Source organism: Leptonychotes weddellii, chromosome 14, assembly GCF_054177405.1.
Source record: "Leptonychotes weddellii isolate Sample4059 chromosome 14, ASM5417740v2, whole genome shotgun sequence".
Taxonomy (NCBI): domain Eukaryota; kingdom Metazoa; phylum Chordata; class Mammalia; order Carnivora; family Phocidae; genus Leptonychotes; species Leptonychotes weddellii.
In genome coordinates this window covers 32,984,410-33,008,908 of record NC_138382.1, presented here as the reverse complement: position 1 = coordinate 33,008,908, position 24,499 = coordinate 32,984,410, and the positions used below count along the sequence as shown (strand labels likewise).

Below are 24,499 nucleotides of genomic sequence, written 5' to 3'. Positions count from 1 at the left end.
AAAAAAAACAGATTTAAAAAATGCTAAAGCATCACAAAAATCTATTCTTTAGGGAAAGCTCATTGAATCTCCTGATTGGTGAATTCATACTTTGCTGTTTTCATTTTTTTATAGTATTTCAGACTTTACTCAATAACCTTTGTTTTTTGGGATCTATAAAGTCATTCATTTATTTATCACTGAGGCAACCCGTTTTTAGTAGCTTATCTAATATGAAGACTGTCAAAATAGGCCTTATTAAAGGCATTATAGTGGTTTAAATATTTTTAAAAATACGTACCTGCTGGCAATGTCATATTGTAGGGAATGCTGTCTCTCTAGGTGAGAAAATCTGTGGTGGTTTTCTTTTTGAAATAAAGAATTCAGAGCTAATAGTGTAGAGATTTTGTAGCTAATCATTTGTGTCATACCACGTTAGCTCTAAAGTGACATCTTTTAAACTGTTTTTACATGAAGTGGACTCAGATAATTTGTAATTGATTCTTTTGTACCTATTTTTTTGTGAAGGCCCAAAACCAATATATTAACTGCATTTAAGGTTATAGGGAGAGTGGCAGAAGGGGGAAGGAAGTGTCACGGTCACTTTAGAATGGATAAGATCACTGAAATATGTATTTAACTTTTTGGATTTGGGAGAAAAATAGTTGAGAATAGGCAAGGGTAGTGTGGAATTAAGAAAAAATGAAATGAAAATTAGTTTTAATGCTAATATGATGGTAATTTGGCGTTTTTATGTGTGCATCCCGAAATGGTGATGGAGATATCATCCCTTGGTAATTTTTTTTTCCTTGAAAGTAATAGTGTGTGTATATATATATAATTAGTTTATATTTGTAGGAAAAGAAACAGTTTAAGAATACTCTATTATTGGGACATCTGGGTGGCTCAGTTGGTTAAGTGTCCTGACTCTTGATTTCGGCTCAGGTCTCCATCTCAGGGTCCTGAGTTCAAAAAAACCCAAAAAGAATACCCTGTTATTCTAACAATTGTCAGTTGAATGTGTCAGTATATCCCAGTGCTTTTAGAACATGGAAACATTATAATAAATCTTGACCTTGCCCTGCAATACCAGGTCTACTGAATATATGTCTTCAGTAAATTTGTTTATATAGCTGATTATTATGAATATTACAGCATTTAGCATAACAGATTTAGCAGTTTTTATTTCTCTCTGAGAATGGTTCAGTCACTTTGATTTTAAATGGTTACAGCCTGAAAGCAATTTTATTGTCTCACTCATCCTTTTTTTTTTTTAAGATTGATTTATTTATTTTAGAGTGAGAGAAAGAGTGCACAGGGCTGGGGAGGGGCAGAGGGAGAGGGAGAATCTCAAGCAGGCTCTGCACGCGGGGCTTGATCTCATGACCCCGAGATAATGATCTGAGCCCAAATCAAGAGTCGGACACTTAATTGACTGGGCCACTCAGGTGCCCATCTCACTCATCTTTGACCGAACATCATAAGTTAAATAGTAAATATAGCAAGAAAATGTGGTATCTTTTTTTTTTAATTGCTCCAGTTTTTCTAGAGTTTTTACTAAAATATGGGAAGGCAGACAAAATGGTTTTTCTAAAATATTTTACCCTCAGCCATGAAACTGGCAGTCAAATACCAGTGCAGTTTGCTCCCTAAACCGCAATTATATCTGTATCAAAATGTAACGTGTCATCCTGAACCCTCAGTGATAGCCATTAGTTAAGTGTGGTTGATGATTTTTTTTTCATTAGAACATTAATTTCTGTTAGAATTTAACAAAACTGAAAAAATGCATTTTACTTGGGGGCTGGACGTGAGAGAGGGATGTACAGAATAGTCCTGTAACTTCTTTGGGATATTATGATGAAACTTAACCTAAGGCGCATTCCAGAATGTTCTGATAACCATAAGATATAACAGGATTTTATTTTATGCAAGAGTGATTGCCACGGGAATCTAACTTCAGCATGTGAAGTTGTTTTTGAAGCCATTTTGAAAATTCAAATCTGTATGCTTTAGATATCTCCATTGTGATATAAGCTATTTTCATTTTTGAAAAATAGAGGAAACCAAATCCCTTCCAGCAGTGCAGTGGAGGAGGGAGGGAGATTTTGTCCCCCAGAGGACATTGGTCACATCAGGAGACATTTTTTTTGGTTGTCACAGATCTGGGGAGTGCTTCAGGCATCTAGTGGGTAGAGGCCGGGGATGCTGCTAAATATCCTACAAGGCATAGGGTAGTCCCCCCAACAGAGAGTGATTCAGCCCAAAGTATCAACTGTGCTGAGGTTGAGAAACTTTTTAGTAAGAGGAAGATCATAAATACCTCAGATCTTGTTAATTTTCAGATTAGTCTCATAAAAACACAGAAAACTACTTAAAATAATGGCTTATAATTAAAGATTGCTTCCTACTGATGCTATAAAGACTTACATTTTATAATAATGTAAAATTCTATTTGTGAAACATGATGTTTATTTTAAAAAATTACCAAAAACACTCATTTAGCCATTTAACAAATATTTGTTGGGTGTCTACTGTGTGCATTGGTCCCTGATCTAGGCTCTGAGGATGCAGCAGTGAATAAAACCAAGTTCTTGCATTAAGGAGGTTATATTCTAATTGGAGGAGACAGGCAATAAACAGATATATAACATGTAAAAAAGTATTATTAAGTGTAATACAGTTGGGTAAGGGATAGAGATTAATGATTGGTAATATAGTCAGAGAAGGTCTTTCTCAATAGTGACGCTTGAGCAGAGACCTGGAACTCAAGCAAGTCACTGATATTGGGAGGAAGAGCATTCCAGTGAGAGGAAAGAACCTGTGCCAAGTCCCCCTGGGGAGGGAGCACACTTGATGTTGTCAAGGAGCAGTAAGAAGACCAGTCTACCTTGAGTGGAGCAAGTTGGGGAGAAGGTAGGAGGAGCTGAATTGAAAGCAGTGAGGGATGGAATTGGAAGTTAGAGATGGGTTTTTTTTAGGATGTTTGGTGGTCAGGACTTTGGAAACTATTGGAGGGTTTTGAGCAGTTACACAAACTCATTTACATTTTAGAAAGAAAACTGACAGGAAATAAATTGAGGGAGAACAAGGATGGCAGCAGTAAGACTAGTTGCGAGACTATTAAAATGTAGTCCAAACATGAGATGATTATGGGAGTGGTGGAAGTGTTGAGAAGTGGGCCATTATAGTTTGAAGAGCTAAAGGATTTGGTGATGATTTGGATGTGGGGGATGAGATAAAATGTGACAAGTCGAAGATGATTGCAAGGTTTCATGGCCTGAACAACTGGAAGAATAGACATGTCACCTCCAGAGATGGAGAAGCCTGGAGGAAGAGTTGGTTTTAGGAAGAAGTTAAAGATTTTTGGTTTAATGTGTTTACTTTGAGATGCCTATTCCATATCTAAGAAGAGATGTTAACTAGACAGATGCAGGGATCAATTTCAGTGGAGTGACGTGAGCTATAATCTATACGCCTTCAGCATAAAGATGGTATTTAAGGTCATGGGATCTGATAGGAGATTTTCTAGGGAGTAAGTACACATGGAGAAGAAAAGAGGTCTGAAGACCAAGCCCAGGGCACTCTTGAATTTTAGAAGACAGAAAGATGAGGAGGAATCAGAAAAGTGACTAAGAAGGAGCAGCCAGTGAACCAGGAGAACAGTGGTGAAAGAGAGGGTCAAGAAAGTTGATGGTGTACTGAGGGGAAGTTATGGTAGTGTACTGTGGCGTATAAACAAGCAGGGAGTCAAGCAAAAGTATTGCGGGAAGACAGTAATAGGTAGTGAAATGGTGGTTGGGTCAACAGATTGGAGGTCCCACTGACGTTGAGAATTTTTTGGCATTGATGGCCTACAGGGAGTTAGGCTCCAAAGGTAGGAGGTAGGTATTCAGAGTGTGCTGTGCTTGAATTTGCATTTATGTAATGGGTACAGTTATAGGAAACAGTATGATCTAGGATTTAATCAAAGAATTTGGATCGAGGGACGCCTGGATGGCTCATTAAATAAGCATCTGCCTTCGGCTCAGGTCATGATCCCAGAGTCCTGGGATCAAGCCCTGCATCGGGCTCCCTGCTCAGCGGGAAGCCTGCTTCTCCCTCTCCCACTCCCCCTGCTTGTGTTCCCTCTCTCGCTGTGTCTCTCTCTGTCAAATAAATAGATAAAATTAAAAAAATAAAAAAGAATTTGGATTGATACTAGATTAGGATAGAAGATAAAACTGTTGAAAGAAATGAGTTCAAGGAATTCACAGACCCAGGTATTTTTTTTTTTATTCTTATGTTAATCCCCATACATTACATCATTAGTTTTAGATGTAGTGTTCCATGATTCATTGTTTGTGCAAAACACCCAGTGCTCCATGCAGAACGTGCCCTCCTCAATACCCACCACCAGGCTAACCCATCCTCCCACCCCCCTCCCCTCTAGAACCCTGTTTGTTTTTCAGAGTCCATCGTCTCTCATCACAGACCCAGGTATTAATTAGAAGACTTATTTGCTAGATCATAAGTGGCCAAATCCAACTCTTGGCTTATTTTCATTTAGCTTGCATCAAGAGGTGATGCCCCCACTGCTCTCTAGTTTTATAACATTTTGGAAGTTTAATTGATAGCATTACAAAAGATTGCCAGATAGGAATGTAGGAGTATTATTCAGTGCAGGAGCCCCTCTCTTCCTCTGTCGGTTTGTGTGGTGTGTGTGTGTGTACATGTTGCCTGTGTGTTTCTTTTTCTGTGTTTATCTCCACTATTGCATGTGTGCAGCAGTCTCTGTAGGCAGGGCTCTGCGTCTTCGCACGTTGGGGGGAGGAGACTCTGCTCTTATGTCTAGCGTTCTTCCTCTTTTTCATTGATTCATTCAGTAAATACTCACTGAGTACCTGCTGTGAGCTAGAATTGGTTCTAGGTTCCAGGGACTCATCATTGAACAAAAAGGCAGAAGTCCCCATCCTCAAGAAATGTACCTCCTGGGGGGCTCCTGGGGGGCTCAGTCATTGGGCGTCTCCCTTCAGCTCAGGTCATGATCCCAGGGTCCTGGGATTGAGCCCTGCCTCGGACTCCCTGCTCAGCGGGAACCTGCTTCTCCCTCTCCCACTCCCCCTGCTTGTGTTCCCTCTCTCGCTGTCTGTCTCTCTCTGTTGAAAAATAAATAAAATCTTTAAAAAAAAAAACAAAACAGCCCAGTGAATTATCACAAATCCTCTTTGCGCAATCCTTATAAGATTTATTCTTTTTGTTATTAGACATAGTTCCTTTTCATTGCAATGAATATCATTATAAATTTATTCATGGTGCAGTTGACCCTTGAGCAGCACAGGGGTTAGGGGAGCCGACCCCCTGTGCAGTTGAAAATTCATGTATAACTTTGACTCCCCCAAAACTTCACTACTAATAGTCTTACCGTTGACTGACAGCCTGAGCAATGACATAGTCGGTTAACACATATTTTGTATAGGTATTATATACTGTATTCTTACAAAGAAGTAAGCTAGGGAAAAGAAAAGGTTATTAATAAAAGCATAAGGAAAAGAAAATACATGTATAATATAGGAAAAAAAATCTGGATATAAGTAGACTGGTGCAGGTCAAACCGATATTGTTCAAGGGTCAACTGTATTTCATTTAATTTAAGACTGTTTATCCATTCTATTGATGGACATTTACATTGTTTCCAGTTTGGGGCTGTTACAGATGGTGCCAGAAAGCAACCTTGTTCATGTCTCTCCTGTATATGTGCATGTATTTCCCTTGACTTATAGCTAGAAGTGATAGTGTTCAAAGGATATATCTTTGTTCCTTTAGATACTGTTACACAGTTTCCAAAGTGGTCCTATGAATTTAAACCCCCCACTAGTAGAGAATATAAGTTCAGAGTACTTCACAGCCCCACTAATACTCGTTCAGGTCTTCTTTTTTCTTTTTTTAAACATTTATTTGAGAGAGACAGAGATAGAGCATGAGTGGGAAGGAGGGGGAGAAGCAGACTCCCTGCGGAGCAGGGAGCCCACTACGGGGCTCAATCCCAGGACCCTGGGATCATGACCCGAGCCGAAGGCAGCCGCTCAGTGGACTGAGCCACTCAGGCGCCCCTCGTTCAGGTCTTCTTAAAGTTAGCCATTCTGCTGGAGATGAGCAGTACTTGATTGTGTTCTCATTTGCATTTCTCCATTGACTAATGGTATTGACCCCTTTTCATATGTTTACTGACCATATGAATAGCCTATTTTACACAGTGTGCCTGTGTAAGTATTTTGCCGATTTGGTGGTGGTGGTGGGGTGGTTATTTGACTTTTTTTTTTTTGTAATTGTAGGGCATTTTAGATTTTAACTTTTTTGAGTATGTATAATAAATATTGTCTGCTCTCTAGTTTATCTTTTCTCTGTTGGTGGTATTTTTGATGAACAGAAGTTTTTAATTTTCATGTACTTATCAGTCTTTTCCTTTTCGGTTAGTGTTTTTTGGGTTCAATTTAAGAAGTCTTTTTCTGTCCCCAGATCATCAATATAATTCTCCTACGTTGTCTTCCAAGTATTATATTTTTTTACATTTCCACCTGGAATTGATTTTTGTGTTTCTCATGAGATATGAATCAGGGTTTCATTTTTTTTTTTTTCCACAGCTGGATAGCCAGTTGAGTTAGCACCATTTATTAAAAAGATCATTCTTTCTACTCTGCAGTGCCATCTTTGTCAGAAACCAAGCCATATATGTGTGTATCTGTTTCTGGTTCTTTGCTAGTCCATTGGTCTATTTGTCTATCCTTGTGGTTGTACCATGTCATAACCGTAGTTTTGTAACAAATCTTGTTATCCAGTGGAGACTCGTCTTTTTTCATTATTTTTGCTCCCTGGGGAGCCAATTTTTAGACATTTTTTCCCCTTCCCTCTATGAAATTAAATACTAAGGAGTAAGATTTTGTCAGGTAGGATTGATTTGTGTATGGTCACAAAACTATTGAAAGAGGTGATTTTTTTCCCCCGGGAAGAACCAATTTTCTCCCTCCTTGGGGGCCATATTACCTATATTGAGAATGCATGCAGTAAGCCAAACCCTCCCACCTTTTTCTTTTTATATAGGAGTGGTATGGTATTCATTGTGTTTTGTTTGTTCCTGTGAAATTTAGAAACAGCTTACTTAGCAATTTGTACAAATCAAAACAAAGTAAAATTAAAAAGAAACTGCTATCAGTAGACTATATGCTGTGCTGGTGGGGGATTTTTATTGGGATTGTATTAATTTTATACATCAGTTTGGAGAGTTGAATATCTTTAACAGTACTGAGTTTCCTGATTGTAATATAGCTCTAAGAAGAAAATTGCTTCAGGAAGGAATTGGAAACAGGATGAGTTCTATAACCATGAGTGAGTAGTTAAAACTTCTGCAAAGCATATTCACAGATTTACCAGTGAGTTCTGGCTCTATCAAATATGAAAGGAAAAAATAATTCTAGTCTTATACAAACTCTTTTAAAAAGAACAGAAAAAGAGGGAACCCTCCCCAACTCATTTTATGTGTACAGCATATGTTGAATACATAACCTATCAAAGATAATGAAGAATGAAAGGAAACTATAGTCTGATTATGAACATAGATAAACAACTTTTACACAAAATATTGGTAAACTGAATCTGGGTATATATGTAACCAGCCTGATCAAGTTGAGTTTATCTTAGACATGAAAGGCAGTTTTTACATTAGAAAATCAGTGTTGTTATCAAATTAACAGATTAGAAAAAAAAAAATCATGTGTGTGCTGACAGCCGTTTAGACAATGAAATTAATAGCAAAACCATTTATAATAGAATCAAGAAACAGGAAGTTCCTGAATTAAATATGGCCAAAAAAGTATAAGACCTCTGGGGGAAAAATATGAAGCTTAATAGAGAAAATATGTGTGTGTGTGTGTGTGTATCTGATTGTGTACTGTAACTTGAAAGACTAATTAAAATTTTTCAGGAAATACAAATGGATATCCATATAGTAAAAGTAAATTCAGACCCTTATATTTCACTGTGCACAAAAAGAATAAACATCAATTCCAGGTGGATTAGTGACCTAAATCTGAAAGGCAAAGCTACAGAGCTTTTAAAGGCTTTGGATGATAATATAGAAGAATGCCATTATTACCTCAGGATTGGAAAAGGCTTTTTTAAACAGGAAATAAAAAGCACTAAAGGAAAAGATTGATAAATTGGTCTACATTAAATGGAAGCCCTTGGAGTTATCAAAATATGCCATAAAGAAAGTGAAAAGGTAGATTCAGAGTAGAAGGTATCTGCAATATACAACTAAAACTTGGTAGTATCCAAATGGTATGAAGAATGAGTCAGTAACCTTTACCTTCAGGGTAGGGATGAGGGAGAGAATGTGATGGGGAAGGAATGCACAGATGAAGCTCTGTATGCTGTCAGATGTTCTCATTCTTGAGAGGGTGGTGTTACTTTTCTCTAAACTGAACTTACATCTTATGTATTTCCTGGATATAAGCACATTTCTTAACAAGAAATGGGGAAAATGAAAACGATAAAGGAATACAGTTGTTATATCCATTTGCTAGGGCTGCCATAACAAAATGCTACAGATTGGAAGGCTTACACAACAGAAACTCATTTTCTCGTGGTGCTGGACGCTGGAAGTCGAAGAGCAAGTCAGCAGGTTGGGTTTCTCTGGACGCCTTTGTCCTAGGCTTGCAGATGGGCCACCTTGTCGCTTGTCCTCACATGGTCTTTCCTCTGTGCTTGAGCTGTGTCTGTGTTTCTCAGTGTCCTCTTATAGGGACACCAGTCATATTGGATTAGTGCCAGCCCTAAGGGACTTGTTTTAACTTAGTCTCCTCCTTAAAGGCCCTGTCTCCAAATACGGTCACATTCTGAGGTACTAGGAATGAGGACTTCAACATAATGGATTTGGGAGGAGACACATCCAGCCATAACACTGAATATGTAGGAAAGATCTCGAATAGCAAAAGGGTTCTTGTGATTTGGATAAAGTTTTCCAAGCGAATCTTTAGATCCCAAAAGTGCTAAGTCAAAAAAAATCTAAAGTGAAGATGTTGTGCTCTGAAGAACTTTGCTAAATGACCAAGATTTGGATTTAGTACTGAAGATGTTAAATATGTGTGTGTAATCTTGGAATGCAGTTGTGTTTTGAAAACGTTAAGAGTGATAAAAAGAAATTTCTCAAAGTATTTTACTGTTTTACATGAATATTCTTAAATATAAGTGTGCAACCAGGTGAATAAATGTAATATTAGAATTAGATCTTACAGTCTCATCATCCCCAACATTTATAAATTCTAGGTGGCAAAATTTGTTTAAAAAAGCTTTTCACTGGGAGAAGAGAAGATGCTTTTTATTTCGTCATGTATGGTATATTTTCTACACCAAGCTCTACTATTACACCATATGTGCATTTCTGTTCTTTTTTTTTTTTTTGAAGGTTTTATTTTTTTATTTGACAGAGACACAGCAAGAGAGAGAACCCAAGCAGGGGGAGTGGGAGAGGGAGAAGCCGGCTTCCCGCCGAGCAGGGAGCCTGATGCGGGGCTCGATCCCAGGACCCCGGGATCATGACCTGAGCCGAAGGCGGACGCTTAACGCCTGAGCCACCCAGGCACCCCCCCATATGTACACTTCTGAAATTCACCCTACTCTACAAAATTATGCAGTGAAAACCACAGAGCTTATGGGAAGATGGAGGCACAACACTCAGAAACTTTGTCAGTGACACTCAGAAGGGTCAGAACCTAATACAATCAGCACGGTTTCACACATGTTAAATAGTTAAGAAATACATAAATACGGTACCAAACTTGACACTTTATCTTAAAAGAGACCTGCCATGTTGTTGTGGCAGTGGGCATGAGATGGGTTACAGTAAGTGACACGCTGGGAAGTAACAGAAGGAGAGTCATCTGAAATCGGAAAGGTGTAATAGCAGATGTGGATGAGTGAGGCTTCTAACACAGGATCAGTTGTGGTAGTCAGTAGGTGTTCGGGTGTATGCATGTGTTTTGTGTATTCCCATAGGCCTTAATTTAGCTGGGTGCAGTTTTCCATTGTTCATCTAGGGTTTCTCGCGGATGAAATCACAGTAAGCAAACACAGAATTCTTTCTATGCTCAAGTTGTTTTGTGTATGGACCACGTTGGAACAAATTTGTGTTTTCAAACAGCATTATAGCAGAACGTACTGCACTGAATTTTTTTTTAACTTTTTTTAATTATGTTAATCACCATACATCACATCATTAGTTTCTGATGTAGTGTTCCATGATTCCTTGTTTGCGTATAACACCCAGTGCTCCATTCTGCACTTAATTTCTTGTATCATGCATAGCTCCATCTTTTCATCTTTACATGATTGGTAGGGACTCTGTGTTAGGCTCTTTTCACTGAGCATTTGAAATACTGCCTAATATCTGACTGCTGTACAGCACCGTAAGTGTCTTGGTGGAGTTTAAGTTTTTCCAAGCCAATGAATTGAGTGGTTTGGGTGTACACTCAGATTTCTGCTTGAGTCTGGGGGGTGGTCACTGTGATACATCGAAAAGCATCAGTTCTTTTGTTTTAAGCAACCTCATTATGTTCGGTGACCTCCCTATTTTTGAATTTGCTACCAGGATACCTTTAAGCCTTAACCAGAATCACTGTTAAAAAAGCATGTGGGTGGTTATGTTTTGGGGGTCCTTCCCATTCATCTGTTGCTTCTGTCCACTGTGGAAGTATTATTGCAGAGTTTAGCAGCTGTAGGTTTCCAGAACTCCGTCTCACTCCTCTAGTCTGTCTGCTTGGTAACAGAGTAAATGAAATGCTTCTTGTTTGCCTGTCTTTCCGCCACTTTCTAGGGTTCACCCTCAAGACACTCATTTTTATGCCCTGAGACAGGAAATCAGCTTTCCCTCACAGCATTTACATGTCTCCTTCCTGTCTAGGCATTGCTTGATGTTTCCACAGTCTTCTGCATGCATCCCTGGTAGAACATAGATCACACTGTTTTGGAGTTTCATAAAATTGGGTTTTCTCTTTAAATAAGCTGCAGTTTTTTCAGGGTATGGACCGTATCTTTCTCATTTTTACTTTTCTATTACTTAGCGCAGTGCTTGGCAGTGGTGTTTGAGTGGGTGGATGGATGGATGAATGAAGTAGGCTTAAAGAGAACTTGTCCACACGATCCTATCATTAATATTTCCCCCTTATTTTGACTAAGTCACATAATCTCTGGGTATCTTGGTCACCTGAACTTTAATACTATGAATCATGCTTGTGCATTCAAACTCTTTAGCAGTATAATAATAAAATTTCCTTTTGTGTAACCAAAGATTATATATGTTTTGTTTGTTTTTTTTGGAGGTTTCTGTTTTGTTTTGTTTTTTGTTTTTTGCTACAAACAGTAAATCAGTGTGGCTAATTTGCAACTTTAGGATTGAGGTTTTTCGACACAAGAGTAGTAAAAATCCTATTTTTTGGCTTGCTACTATGAATTAAAAACAATTATTTTTGAAATTTTCAAATATTTATATAATGATTAAGTGGAATAAACTCAAAAGGGGGAGAGTATTTTTTTAAGAAAATAAGGGGCAGTGTTATAGGTTAATTCTTGACTGTTATTGCAATTATAAGTAACTTTCCAATTTGTTTTTAAGTCTGTCTTCTCTCTTCTTCTTATAGGACCTCTTTGTTGTTAGACATGAATTGGCCATAATGAGACTAGCTGCCTTTATGGGCATTACTATGTTAGTTGGAATAACTGGACTTTTTTATACTCAACTAATTGGCATCATCACAGTAAGTATATATTTTAATGTATTTATGAACACATTCGCTAATTAAGAGCTTAATTCTAAGAAGTGACAACAAGTTTAGAAATTAAAGGAGAAAATTACCACATAGTCATTTATATATTTTCATTTCCATATGCCTGTGTAATTTTAACATAGTTACAATCAGTGTACAGAGTATATATACAGTTTTGTATCCTGCTTTTAAAAATTAGCATATTTCTATATGCCTACAGACTCCATGTTTTTAGTTTTTAATAGTTGGATATACTCTGTTTAGTGAATATACCATATTAACACTTTGCCTGTTGATCAGCATCTAGTGTGTAATCTTTTTTTCTATATTACAAATAACACTGCTTTGAACATCTCTTTTTCCTCTTTAAACAATTTAAGACTATTTAAGATAAATTCCAAAAAATGGAGGTGCTGGTTAGAAACATTTTATTAGTGATTGGGTCTTATTTATTTTTTTTTGCATGTATTTATTAGCCAAGTGGGATTTATCACAACAGAGAAGTTCAAAAAGTGAGAAAAATTATATTGAGTAAGGATTTAAAAGTTTGGTAATATACTGCATTGTAGAAGATGTAGGCTAAGGTTTTAAAAAATACATCGTTGATGGGGGTAAATTGGCATAACCTTTTTGAAGGGTTAATTGTCAGTGTGTATTAAACCTTAAAAGGCACAGTCATTTTGATCAACCTCTACACATTTGTTTTGTAGAAACTATTTATTGACGTGTGTAAATAATCATGTATGTTATAAAAGATCCCCATTGTTATATTATGGATAGCATATGTATCGTGTATGTAAGCATAAGTGTTTACCAGAATATGTTCAGTGAAAACAATGTATAGTGAGAAAAAAATGTTGTCGGAACTTACTATAAAGTAACAGTAATCAAAAAAGTGTGCTACTGGCACAAGGATACACATATAGATAAATGACATAGAATTGAAAGTTCAGAGATATATGTATGTAAATATGGTTAACTAATTTTCAACAAGGGTGCCAAAACTATGCAACGGGGGAAAGCAAAGTCTTTTCAATAAATGCTCCTGGGATAACTAGATATACACATGCAAAAGAATAAAGTTGGACCCTTTCCTCACACCATATACATAAATTAACTCAAAATGGATCATAGACCTAAATGAGGACCTAAAATGATAGAACTCTTAGAAGAAAACATAGGAGTAAATTTTGGAGTAGGAAATAATGTCTTAGATATGACACCAAAAGTGCAAACAACCAAGAAAAAAGTGGATAAATAAAACTATAAACTTTTGTGCTTCAGAGTACGAGATCAAAAAAGTAAAAAGGCAGCTCATGGAATGTGAGAAAATATTTGTAAATCCTGTATCTGATAAGGGGCTTTTCTATCTAGGATAGAGAACTCCTGTAACTCAATTCTAAAAAAAAAACCCTAATGAAAACACGGCCAAAAGATATGAATGCACATTCGTTCAAAGAGGTTATACCAATGGACAACAAATACATGAAAAGATGCTCAACATCACTGGTTATCAGGGCAATAAAAATCAAAACCATGATGAGGTACCACTTCACACACACTAGGATGGCTGTAATAAAAAAAGATGGTAACATAAGGTTGGTCAGGACGTAGAGGAATCAGAACCCTCACACTGCTAGAGGGGATGGAAAATAGTGCAGACAGATAACAGTCTGGAAGTTCTTTAAAAAGTTAAACATGGAATGATCATTTCATTCAGCAGTTCCACTCTTAGGTATATTCCCAAGAGAAATGAAAAGTATGTCCGTGCAAATATTTGTACATGAATATTTATAGCAACATTATTCATACATAATAACCCCAAACTGGGAGCAATCCAGGTATCTGTTAGCTGATGAACGGATATACAAAATGTGGAATATCCATATAGTGGATCTTATTCTGCCATAAAAAGAAGTAAAGGACTGATACATGCTGTAACATGGATGAACCTTGAAAACGTTATGCTAAGTGAAAGAGACCAGTCATGAAAGGCCCTGTATTTGTGCGATTCCATTTATATGAAATGTCCAGAATAGGCAAGTCTGTAGAAACAGAAAGGAGATGAGTGGTTGCCTAGGGGTGGGGAGCTAGATACAGGTAGTGGTGACTAGCCTCTGAATAAAACTGGAAGAATGCGGTCAGAAATGGAGGGAAAACATATTTCTTGTATAACCTGTGTTTGCCTACTTTATAAGGTACTCATAATAACCTTTCCTCCCTAGGTTTTATAAGAAAAACATTAAACACATAGGAAATTTTAAAGAATTTTACAGTGAATACCCAACCACAATTAACATTAGAATGCTTGCTTTATCTCATGTCAGAGTGTCTACCAATCTATTATATGTTTCGATACATATCAAAATAAATTGCAGGCAGCAAATTGTTCACCATGCAAATCATTAATAGAGCTAAATGCTTGTTTACATTTTTTTCCCCTTCATGTTCTTATTGGCTGTTCATGGATTGTATAATGTCTGTTTAAATTATTTTTGTTACTCAGCTTGAAATATTTTCTAATATCTTATGACTTCTCTAATGATAAATAACATGGTATTAATAATAGTGGTGAAGATGAGAGTAGGTCTTTACCTAAAATCTTTTCTCTACTTTTATACTAATTCATAATTACTTTATAGTCTGTCTATAAGTCATGTCAGAATTGCCAGATTATACTTGCATTTTTTGAATTTTCACTTTTGGATTTACCAAAATCATTGGTATATATTTATATCTCCTGGAATAAGAATTCTCAGATTTTTTTTCTATTTCTTATGATGAATGACTGGAAATGGACATTTGGGAGATTGCTGCTAAGAGTACAAGTTACTTATAAGGGCTGTTGGGGTTTATAGCTGGGGGCAGCAATTTCCTTCTCACCCAGCAGCCTCAGAAGCTTGAGAGAGAGGAGTTTGGCAGCAAAAGCTTCAAAATCTTTAAGAGTCCCCACTCTAAAATTTGAGTGTTCACTTCTGAGTTGACCCTAAAATTATTTATTGAATTTCTTGGTTTTTAAAGGATGTGTAATATCAGATTCTGTTCTGACTCTATTCCATATTGTCAACATGTTAATATTTTTCAAATTGCAGGATTTTTTATTTTGCTATAATACTGAACAGCATTTCGTTGTCTTAAGATGGGGAGGTTGGTTCTGATGTTTTGATATTTCTAAAACTAAGTAGAAGTCACATTTGTTCTATAATGCTTTCTCCAAAGCTTTCATTCCTTTCTGTATACATATAGTACCCTCTCAGAATACTCTGTACTAGACAGTTCTGATGTCTGTAGAAATTATACATTCGCAAAACATTCAAAAAAGAATGCAGTGTTAAGAGAAAGTATACATTTGTTAGTCCAGTCTTTACTCACTCTCCTTCCTCTTGAATCCAAGCGCTTTGAACAATTACAGCAAATTTCAATTCCATTTACCTGGGCTTTCCTAGTGACCTTCTAGCATCACTCTTTTTGGATTAAAAAAAAATTCTTTTAAGGTTTCCAGAGTGTACTCTTCCTCACATTGATTTAAGGCTCTTTAAGGCTTAATTATTTAAGGTTGTTAAACCTCAGTATTAATTTTAAATCCAATGAATTATTAGTATTTAAATAAAATATATTTTAATTAAAGTTAAAAATATAGAGATTTTGCTTACTTTTTTTAAATACAGTATGCTTGCTGTTTTCATTTTATGAAAAAATTCAGACTATCCACAGGAAATTTCACACCTGGGCATGTTTCTGTCATAATTTGAATCCATGCATCTCCCACAATGTGAAAGAAGTGATGAATTTGTTAGGTAGCATAAGAAAGAAAAGGAGGAGAAGGAATCACAGTAAATTTAATCCTTCCACTGAAGGACTTCCCCTATTCCTTCCCCTATTCCTGCACCCAAAGACCAGGAGGCATTTTGGGAAAACACTGGTAGGGGTATTACTTCATTATATAAACTATGTCATTACATAACTTGAATATAGGCCTATTAGACAACAAACAGGCAAAACAAATGCTGTCTTTTTTAGGTTTAGATTGAGGCTTTGAGGAAGCAGCACATCCATTTTCAGTAATTTTTTCCCATTATTCTTGGAATAAATAAATCATTTCTCTCCACTTGAGAGGGAAGATCCTGTCTTCTTATTGATAGTAGAAGGTAACAGGATAATCACAGTGACGACTATCTGATGTTTTAGATTTAAGCGAGAGCAGATTATCTGTGACCCAGATAAAATAACTAGAAATTAAATTTAAAAACAGTGGATTTCTAATCTCATTTCCAAGGTTAAAAGATCTCAACTCAACCAGATGTTTCTGTGGAATAGACTAATCTTAAACCCAATTTTAAAGGATTACCTTTGATTATTTTCAGATTTAATTTTAGACATATGTTTAAATATATGTTTGTACATTTTTACTAAAATCAATATTGAAGTTAAAATGTTTCCAAAGCAACCTGCTTTGAAGCATTCTTTATTTAGGGAACAGATTATTCTAATTACTCCTTACTTAGCCTGCTTAGCCTTTTTCCGTTTGTTTCCGAATGAAATGGATAGTGATGTTGTTAATGTAATTGATGTTGTCAGAATTTCTCGTTGAGCAGTAGTTCACACACAGCCAAGAATAATGTCCATTCTGATGAGCACCAATCCTGATGGTGCTGGATGACTGTGTTAGTCATGTTTTCAGTCCCTGGGCTTGGGGAGAGGTCATCAAGAAGCGCTGTAGCAGCTGGTACAGCGCCTTCTGGTGAGCTTCTGACAGTGAGCTATTGTGTACTGTGACAGTGCTCTGACAGTTTATCTAGATTTTGTATACAGGCATTTTTGTTTCCTGGGCACCGTGGAGTTGATGTAACAGCTTAAGCTTTTGATGGAGTCTCTGGAGCCTGGTGCTTTTCTCAGTTGTGGTGAGGTTGGGGGTAGGGTGGGGAAGATGTATTTAGCTGTGGTTTTCTGCTTTAAATTCTCAAAGAAAAAAAACCGAGCTTTTGCATTTGGTCTCACAGGTACTGTTGTTGGACTCTACTCGAATTACTACAGATAGCCTGAAGTAAAGCTTTTCAAATTAAAAGGGGGAAAATGTCCCTCCCCCCCACAGACTGACTCATGATTACTTAAATAAATACAGAAAGAATCACAAATGCAGGGGTGACTTAATTTTAACTTGGTTATCTTCTGCAATGAAAAGTATCTTATGTTCAAAATGTTCAGTTAGTTTAAATGAGATGATCTATTAAATAGCATTCTCATTAATCAGACAGTTAGTGGGCTTACCTGCCTTTTAATATGTACCCAGAAATACAGTCCTGAGATTATTAATCCTTATAATTAAATTTTGCCAAGAATCCCACTGAATCACTGTGGTGAATTAACATCATTCAGTACGATCTCTGTACAAATTATGTTTGGTTTACTCAATTCCAGATCAGCATTGCAAATATGGAAATCATTGCTAATTATGCTGAGCCCAGCTCACTTTACATTTTTATAAAGGGTGCTCTGTATAGCATTTTCTTTGCTTTTCTGAATTATATTTTTTGTTTAAGAAAAACAAAAAGAATTTCTAATAGAATACTTTTGGTTGTAATATTATATGAAATATCTTCTCAGTGGCTTTTAAAAACCTAGAAAAAGCATTAAGATTTTAAGTGCCATTTCTTACATGCTTTTAATTATTATACACAAATATTGGCTAATTAATATTTCTTTGAACTTTGAATATGTAGAGAACCTTATAGTACCTAGATTCCCCTTTACCAAAGAATCACTAAGTTACATTGCACAGTAATATAAAAGCATTCTTTTGAAAAATGCCTGCTAACATCAAATTTATTATGTGTAGGATTGGATTGCTCTTTAGCATAAACATGTTCCTTTGTGAAAAATATATTTATGTTGTGTCATCTCTCTGGCTCAATGTCGTAACCTCCTTGTATTTCTGATAAAATTACAAGTAATTACAAACTATTTAAATCTATTGCTAGAAGTTCTTCCATAGGAATACTGCATTTTAATTTTCTCAAAGCATTACTGATTGCTTGAGTGATTAAATCGATGGTTTTTTTGGTAAAGAAACTAAACATGTAAGAGTTTTCATTTTATTTGCATTTTTACCCAAACATTCATTTTATTTTCTCATGTTCTGAATCTACATGAATTTTTGGTCTGACTTTAATACATTACCGTAGAATTGGAGAAAATATTGAATCCTATATTTATAGTTAACTTGTAGGTCTTTCTCACAACAATTCATATACTTCTCTGTCACATTTTGTCAATATATTAGTTACTCCCTAAATCTTAGCCAGAGAGGCACATTAGCCCATCTTACCAGTATACTGGTAACCAAAAATCTTATTGAAAGTATAATTTTGTATTAAAAATGTTTAAGAGTAGTTGACCTGGAGTGTTGATTGGGAGCATAGTTTCCAGCTGTTTGAAATGTTTAGCATAAGGCTGACTTACACAATGTGTTATTGTATGTAACCATTCTCTCTGGCATTCTCTGTAACCATTCTCTCTGGCATTCTCTGTGTATTTCTGTATGGTTATCTTGTATACTTGACTGCTTTCACTAGACTGTAAACTCCTTGATGCTAAGGATTGTGTTATCATAGGTCCGTAGTAAATTTTTGATAGATGGATAAACGAGTAAATGAATCCTGGCTTCTGTGCGTAGTACTTATTTTTTCAACTGGATTGTAAGCCCCTCGTGGACATTGGATTTTATCTGTGTAGTGTCCCGTTGTCCTTGTCATTTTATCTTTCATTATAAAATCCACCTTTTAGAAGTTATATTCTGATGTAGTTGAGGTACTGTATCTCTAAGCCCTCTCAAAAAAAGAGTGTAGCGGGAAGCAATATCAATAAAAAGCGTAACAGGCAATATCAGTAAAAAGTAGGACTGCCATTTATTGAGGAGTTATTAAGGGCTCTAACATATATTAACTCATTTAATGCTACCAAAATCTATGAGTAAGGAGTTATTATTTGAAAATTGAGATACCGAGTTTTAGTAACTTTCCTGCGGTTTTGTACAGCCAGAAAGTGGCTTGATGAAGAGAAGTACAGGAATTATTTTGGAAAGAGATTTTCAGTGACTACACATAAAAGCTCTACTGCCTTCTCACTTTGGCCCCGTGACTGATTAAATGTTTACATGAACTCCAGGTCTCTGATAAAAGAAAATAGCTGGTCCTCTGTTGGCGATAGAGGCTTAAAGAACTGATTATTTCAAATGAGGAATATAGTGACTCCTGGCTTCAAGGGAGGAGAGAGAGCTGTGATTAACAGGAAATGTTCTCTCTTTGGATTGCGGTTAAGGACTCGTGCTAATTCTGTCCGTGTCCGGTGAGCTTAGTGCTGCAAACATATACTGAGTACCCACTGGACACAACATACGCTGCTAGGTGCTATGCAAAATAACAAAGCTGCTGTCCCTACATTGATATGAGGGGCTAGGAAGTCAAGCAGAAGTCTGTCTTAGAATTAATAGACATTAGTAATAGATAAAACAGGTATATAATCTCTAGTTGTGAAAGAAGTTCCTAACTCCAGATTAAATCAACAGAATCACTGAATAAGGTATGTGCAACAGAGTAAAGTAAGAATAAAGAGTGGTAGGCAGTCATCGAGGTTAGGTTGAACTGTCTTTGTGTCTTTGTGATAGAATGCTCTTAACTTGCATCAGGTTTTCAGTCTGGCAGGTCTAGAGACTCCATTTTGAAAACATTTCCAGAGTTGGGTCCAGAGGCAGTGACGCTTGATTTCAGACTCCAAAGCGATAGTCGTATGAGCCAGATTGACTGTTTATCCTCCTATGTGCAGTCGTCAGGTGTGCCAAAGGACTTCCCAGCACATTCTTTCTCCTGTACAACAACACATATGGCAGTGTTGCTTGGTGAAAATGAACTCGAGGCAGGATGAGTCAGTTGGATGGATTGTATCATCAAGCTGTCTCTTCCAAGAGGGCCAGAGTCTCAGGACTGTTAACCAGGAAATGCCTGGTGATAAATTCTTGCTCTCTGGTTCCCACTGCTCCTAATTTTACTAACAGACAATAAGTACTTTCCTCTCCCTTTCTGTTAGCAACTCCCCCCACCCCATTCCAGATACAATCTTATTAGTTGGGATATTTTAACTTATCTTCTTAGACTGAACCTGAAAGATCATTTCTTAGGGTAAGATCAGCCAGCAGGAGAAGATAAAGTATCGGTTGATAAAATAGGCAAGGCCCATATAGGTCTTGCTGTTTCCAGTTTATTCTTTTTTAGCAAAGAAACTTTCAGTTTTTAAAATAAGAAAGCAGGGGCGCCTGGGTGGCTCAGTTGGTTAAGCGTCCAGCTCTTGATTTTGGCTCAGGTCATGATCTCAGGGCTGTGAGGTCGAGTCCCACTCTGTGCTGGGTGTGGAGCCTGCTTAAGATTCTCTCTCCCTCTTCCTCTGCCCCTCCCCAATGGCTTGCATGTGCTCTCTCTCTCTCTCCCTCTCTCTAAAAATAAAATAAAATAGGAAAGGATTTTCATGTATCTCGTAGTTAGGCAGATTGATGGAAATCTTAGATATTTTGGTCATTAGACCCATCATCGTGACATAAATATTTTTCTGGAAGTTAAGTTATCCTGATTATAGACAACATACTATAAAAACTTGTTTCTTATCGTTCTTTGAAGAACGAATTTTTCTGGATAGCTGAGTTTTATGTATAGCTAAGGATTTATAAATTATATTTATACTCCTTAAAGATGGCAAGTATCTTACTGGTCATTTCCTGATGGTCACTAAAGATTGAATCTTTTATGCTGAATGAAATTATCTGCACCAAAATCTATTTTAATTATTTTTAGTGTGTTTCTTTCTAAAATAGTCCACATTTCCCTGCTTTGCAACATAGGCAAAAAAAAAGTATATTAAACCTCATTTGCCACTTTTGGCACTAACTTGTGGTTTTCAGGGTTCTACCATTAGTAACCCTCTCTCCTCCTCTGGTTTGCAGTTCCTGTTGTATTTACGAATGGGATAGCATGTTGACTTGTGTTGTTCTGAGCACGTTCTGTAAGTGCCAAGGACGTGTTTGTGCCATGTTTGGCTATTCAAATACAAATTGTATTTTTTTCTTATGACAGTATTCTTGATAGCTGAGTTTCAGAGAGAGGTAAGCATTTGCTATTTCTAGAGGGGACAAAAAAAGTCTTTCTTGGCTAGACTCACAAATCCTGTTCAAAAAGTCATGGTAAACATCACATTCTTTGATAGAATAAACCATCTGTTTATAATGACTTAACAGGTACTATTCTACTTATTTCTTGAACCAGATTCTGGAAAGATGTCAAAAGCACTTGGAAGTAAAAGCTTTTCCCACATGAAGTCTAAATCCAAAGTCTTTGAAGTTGATTCTTTTATTGCCACAAATAAGTACCTCAAAGTTTTAATCAAATTGTAAATTTATGCATAGTAAAAATTTACTATACTAGGTGTACTAGTCTGACTTTGTAGTTGTCTTTCTTATCCCGACATAGTTTGTGAGTATTATCCACAATGTGATTTGAGGCCATTTACTTACACGTCCTAAGAGCACTTACAGACCTCTGTCTTGTCTTTTCCTTCGCCTGGTTGCACAAGCTGCCTTCATCGTTTGGGGGCAACGTGTCGCCCATCAGTGCTAAGAACCGTTCAGATGACTTCATTCACTTTCCGTACAGATGTGGAACTGAGGCCCCGCTTTCCTCTAAGCCCATAACCAACGTTCTCATGTATTTGCAGACTGTGTTGTCACAAAGTAAAACGTTATTTTGAGGAAATTATGCAACAAAACTGAGAAAAGTTAATTATAAATAGACTTGTCATTGGACACCATGAATTTCAAAGCATGATAGGAAAACTAATGAATATGGAATATGTGGCTAATCTACAATCTTGTCACAAATTCCCAGGAAATGTGGAAATGAAACACTGCTATTGGTGACTTTGTCATCTAACAAAATAGATTTTTTTTTCTCGTACGTGGGCTAACAGTAGTTATTCAACTGTTCATACATCAAGAACTTAATATTGTGAGCTGTTGACGTCACTGCTGTAAGGAGAATTTTTTAAAGTCCGTGTTTTTTTATTAGTACCATTGGAAGAGCGTCTACAACCGAAGTTCTTGGGATTGGAGTTGCCATCTCAGATATCTGTGTGAATAGTTCCTTTTAATAACAGTGTAGTCCACCTGCCATATGTGAGCAAGCTCTTAAAGTAGAGGATAAGAGGAGGAAAACTTCTCTCACGTTCTTCATATATTTAAAAGAACATATTTTCTTTTGTAGTACTTTGAAGTATGTTTAAAATGTAAATATATGTCTAAAATAAGATGTGTGATTTGTGTTTTGATTTTCTGGCTATTACTTACCATCACAGTTTCTCAGCCTAGTGATGGATTTTCTCTTAATGTAAATGAAACCAGCATGTCTAAAAACTGTCTTCTCTTTGTTGAATTGTTTCGCTTACATACTTGTGTTAGAGCTTTATAGAAAACATATAATAAGAAATTGTATTATTACGAAGATACTGATTTTTCTGTTAAAGAAATAGTTTCACTTTACTTTTCAGAGTAATCGATACTGTAATATGGCAAATGCATAGATTGCCTTGTTGGATTTGTGTTTGTTTATAGAAATCCAGAACCAGTAGCCCTCTTTGGCTCTTGGCAGTTTTCTGTTCATTAGTGCCTTTAATTCGTCATTTTGGTATTTATTTTTTAGTGCATATTCACTGACAGTTGGAATTAAAAATAAATCCTATACTTTTAAAAGAATTATCAAAGAAAGCAAATGTAATAGAAGGTTATATTTTAATAAAGTGAGACTCCTACAATTTTTGTGAGGTTTTGTAATTGAATTTTTTTTTTTTTTTTTTTTGGCACAGTGTAATGTTCATTCTGTTTTTGTCAAGGGGATTTCAGCAATGTATGTGGTTAATTTAAAATTCTTAGTACCCATATGTAAACTGCTTAAATCTTTAGAATATTCTCTGAATATGATGAAAAGCCTCCCAAAGTAGATATAGGATAAAGCCTTGATAACTTTGTTCCATCTGAGTATAATTTTTCTTTAATTTTCGATAGGATACAACGTCTATTGAAAAGATGTCAAACTGTTGTGAAGAAATGTAAGTATAAATGTGAAGTCCGTAGCACTCTTTATTTAAAACTGGAAACGGCGGGCCACATTTGAAAAATGTGTGCATGCAGTGGAAAGATAACATAATGATGGCTTTTACTCGGGGCCCTGTCTAAGGCCTGAGCTAGACAAGCATAATCCAGTCTTCCAGTAGGGGTCTTCAAGCCATGGTAGTTTTCAAACAAAATAAGTACTGATCCTTCTTGTTCCTTGTCTAACTAAAGTAAGTTACATTATTTGTCCCGAAAGTACATCAAAAGAGATTTGCTACTGAGTTGTTGACACACATTCTGTTAATCCCGAGATTCTCCTCTGCTTCAAAAGTTGCCGTAGGTTGATTGACGACACAGATACAATATCTGCTATCCAGAGTTAAAACTCAGCTGCATGCCATAATGAAAGAAAAGCTGTGTTTGTGATGCTGGGACACAATTCATCAGAGTCCAGTAATGGATCCCCAGCCAACCTGTATTGTTTTAGCTGACTGAAGTACGCCGTGGGAGTGCTGTCTTTCACTAATAATGCTGTCTTCTGTAGATCGAGGCCCCGAAAGCCATGGCAGCAGACCTTCTCAGAAGTTTTTGGCACTCGTTGGAAGATCCTGTGGTTTATTCCTTTCAGGCAGAGGCAACCACTGCGAGTTCCCTACCACTTTGCCAATCACGTCTAAACAGATGGATGGTGGGCACAGATGGGTCCTCCACGCTGGAAGTGCGTTACAGGTTTTCTGATAATAGAACTATGACAGTCTTCAAGTCAATTAAAATCCACCCACCAATCTTAGGCATCATAATGTGCCCCAGGCTTTATTTTAATAGTGATCTTGATCTGTTGTGGGACTAATACGAGATCTATATTTAAGTTTTAAAGCATGTTTACTTTCAAATTAGCTTTCCACAGGGATTTCTTTAAATGCTTTTGTGATTAGACCCCAGCGGCAGTGATTGAAATAAAATAATTGTACATAATTTTTTTTAGTACTGACAATGTTACAGATTTTAATTTATGGGAAATTTCAGATGTTTATTTAGATTTTTCACTCTTAAGCAGTACTAACCAAATTTGAATTTAATTCTTCGGGTTTACAAAAGTTGATACATCTTATATGTAAGTTTTCTTTCTTCAAATACATCATAATTTAAATAGCAATACTGCCTTTTATATGTGCTGCAGGATTTTTTTAATGCAGTATAGAATTGAACAACAACAAAAAACCAAAAACAACAACAGAAAAAGGGCAGTGTTTTCTTAGAAGTAGCTCTCTAATGCTTTCTGTTTTTCTCTTCACCAAAAACAAAATAAAAACACCACTAAAATAAAACACCAACTACCTACCTTATTTTAAAGGAAAGATGAATTTTTTTCCATATTAACTTTCCCACTTCTTTTCCCTGTACTGATGTAATTATTGGTTGTTGTTAAAATGATTGCTCCAAGGCAGAATTTTTGACCACACGGACACGTATTCTATTTTACCCTAAGATTTTGATGATCAAAAAAGGTAGAGAATTTGCAATAATTCCACAGGTACCTTTTCTAGTACTGTTATATTAGAATACATATGTTTTT

At 36.4% G+C, this 24,499-nt stretch overlaps 1 protein-coding gene across 4 annotated transcripts in view; it reads left to right on the top strand.

Moving 5' to 3' along the window:
- Positions 1 to 24,253, top strand: part of ZDHHC21 (zDHHC palmitoyltransferase 21) — a 61,067-nt gene extending 36,814 nt beyond the window's left edge. For 3 of the 4 annotated variants that reach the window (XM_031040075.2, XM_081803000.1, XM_031040074.2), the window contains exons 7-9: positions 11,652 to 11,768; positions 22,876 to 22,919; positions 23,468 to 24,253. In XM_031040075.2, the coding sequence (XP_030895935.1) occupies positions 11,652 to 11,768; positions 22,876 to 22,919; positions 23,468 to 23,600 (294 nt within the window). In that variant the 3' untranslated portion in view covers positions 23,601 to 24,253. Of the gene's footprint in view, positions 1 to 11,651; positions 11,769 to 21,883; positions 21,991 to 22,875; positions 22,920 to 23,467 lie in introns of all 4 variants that reach the window. The other variant, XR_014139996.1, reaches the window with a different exon arrangement.
- The last annotated feature ends 246 nt before the right edge of the window (positions 24,254 to 24,499 follow it).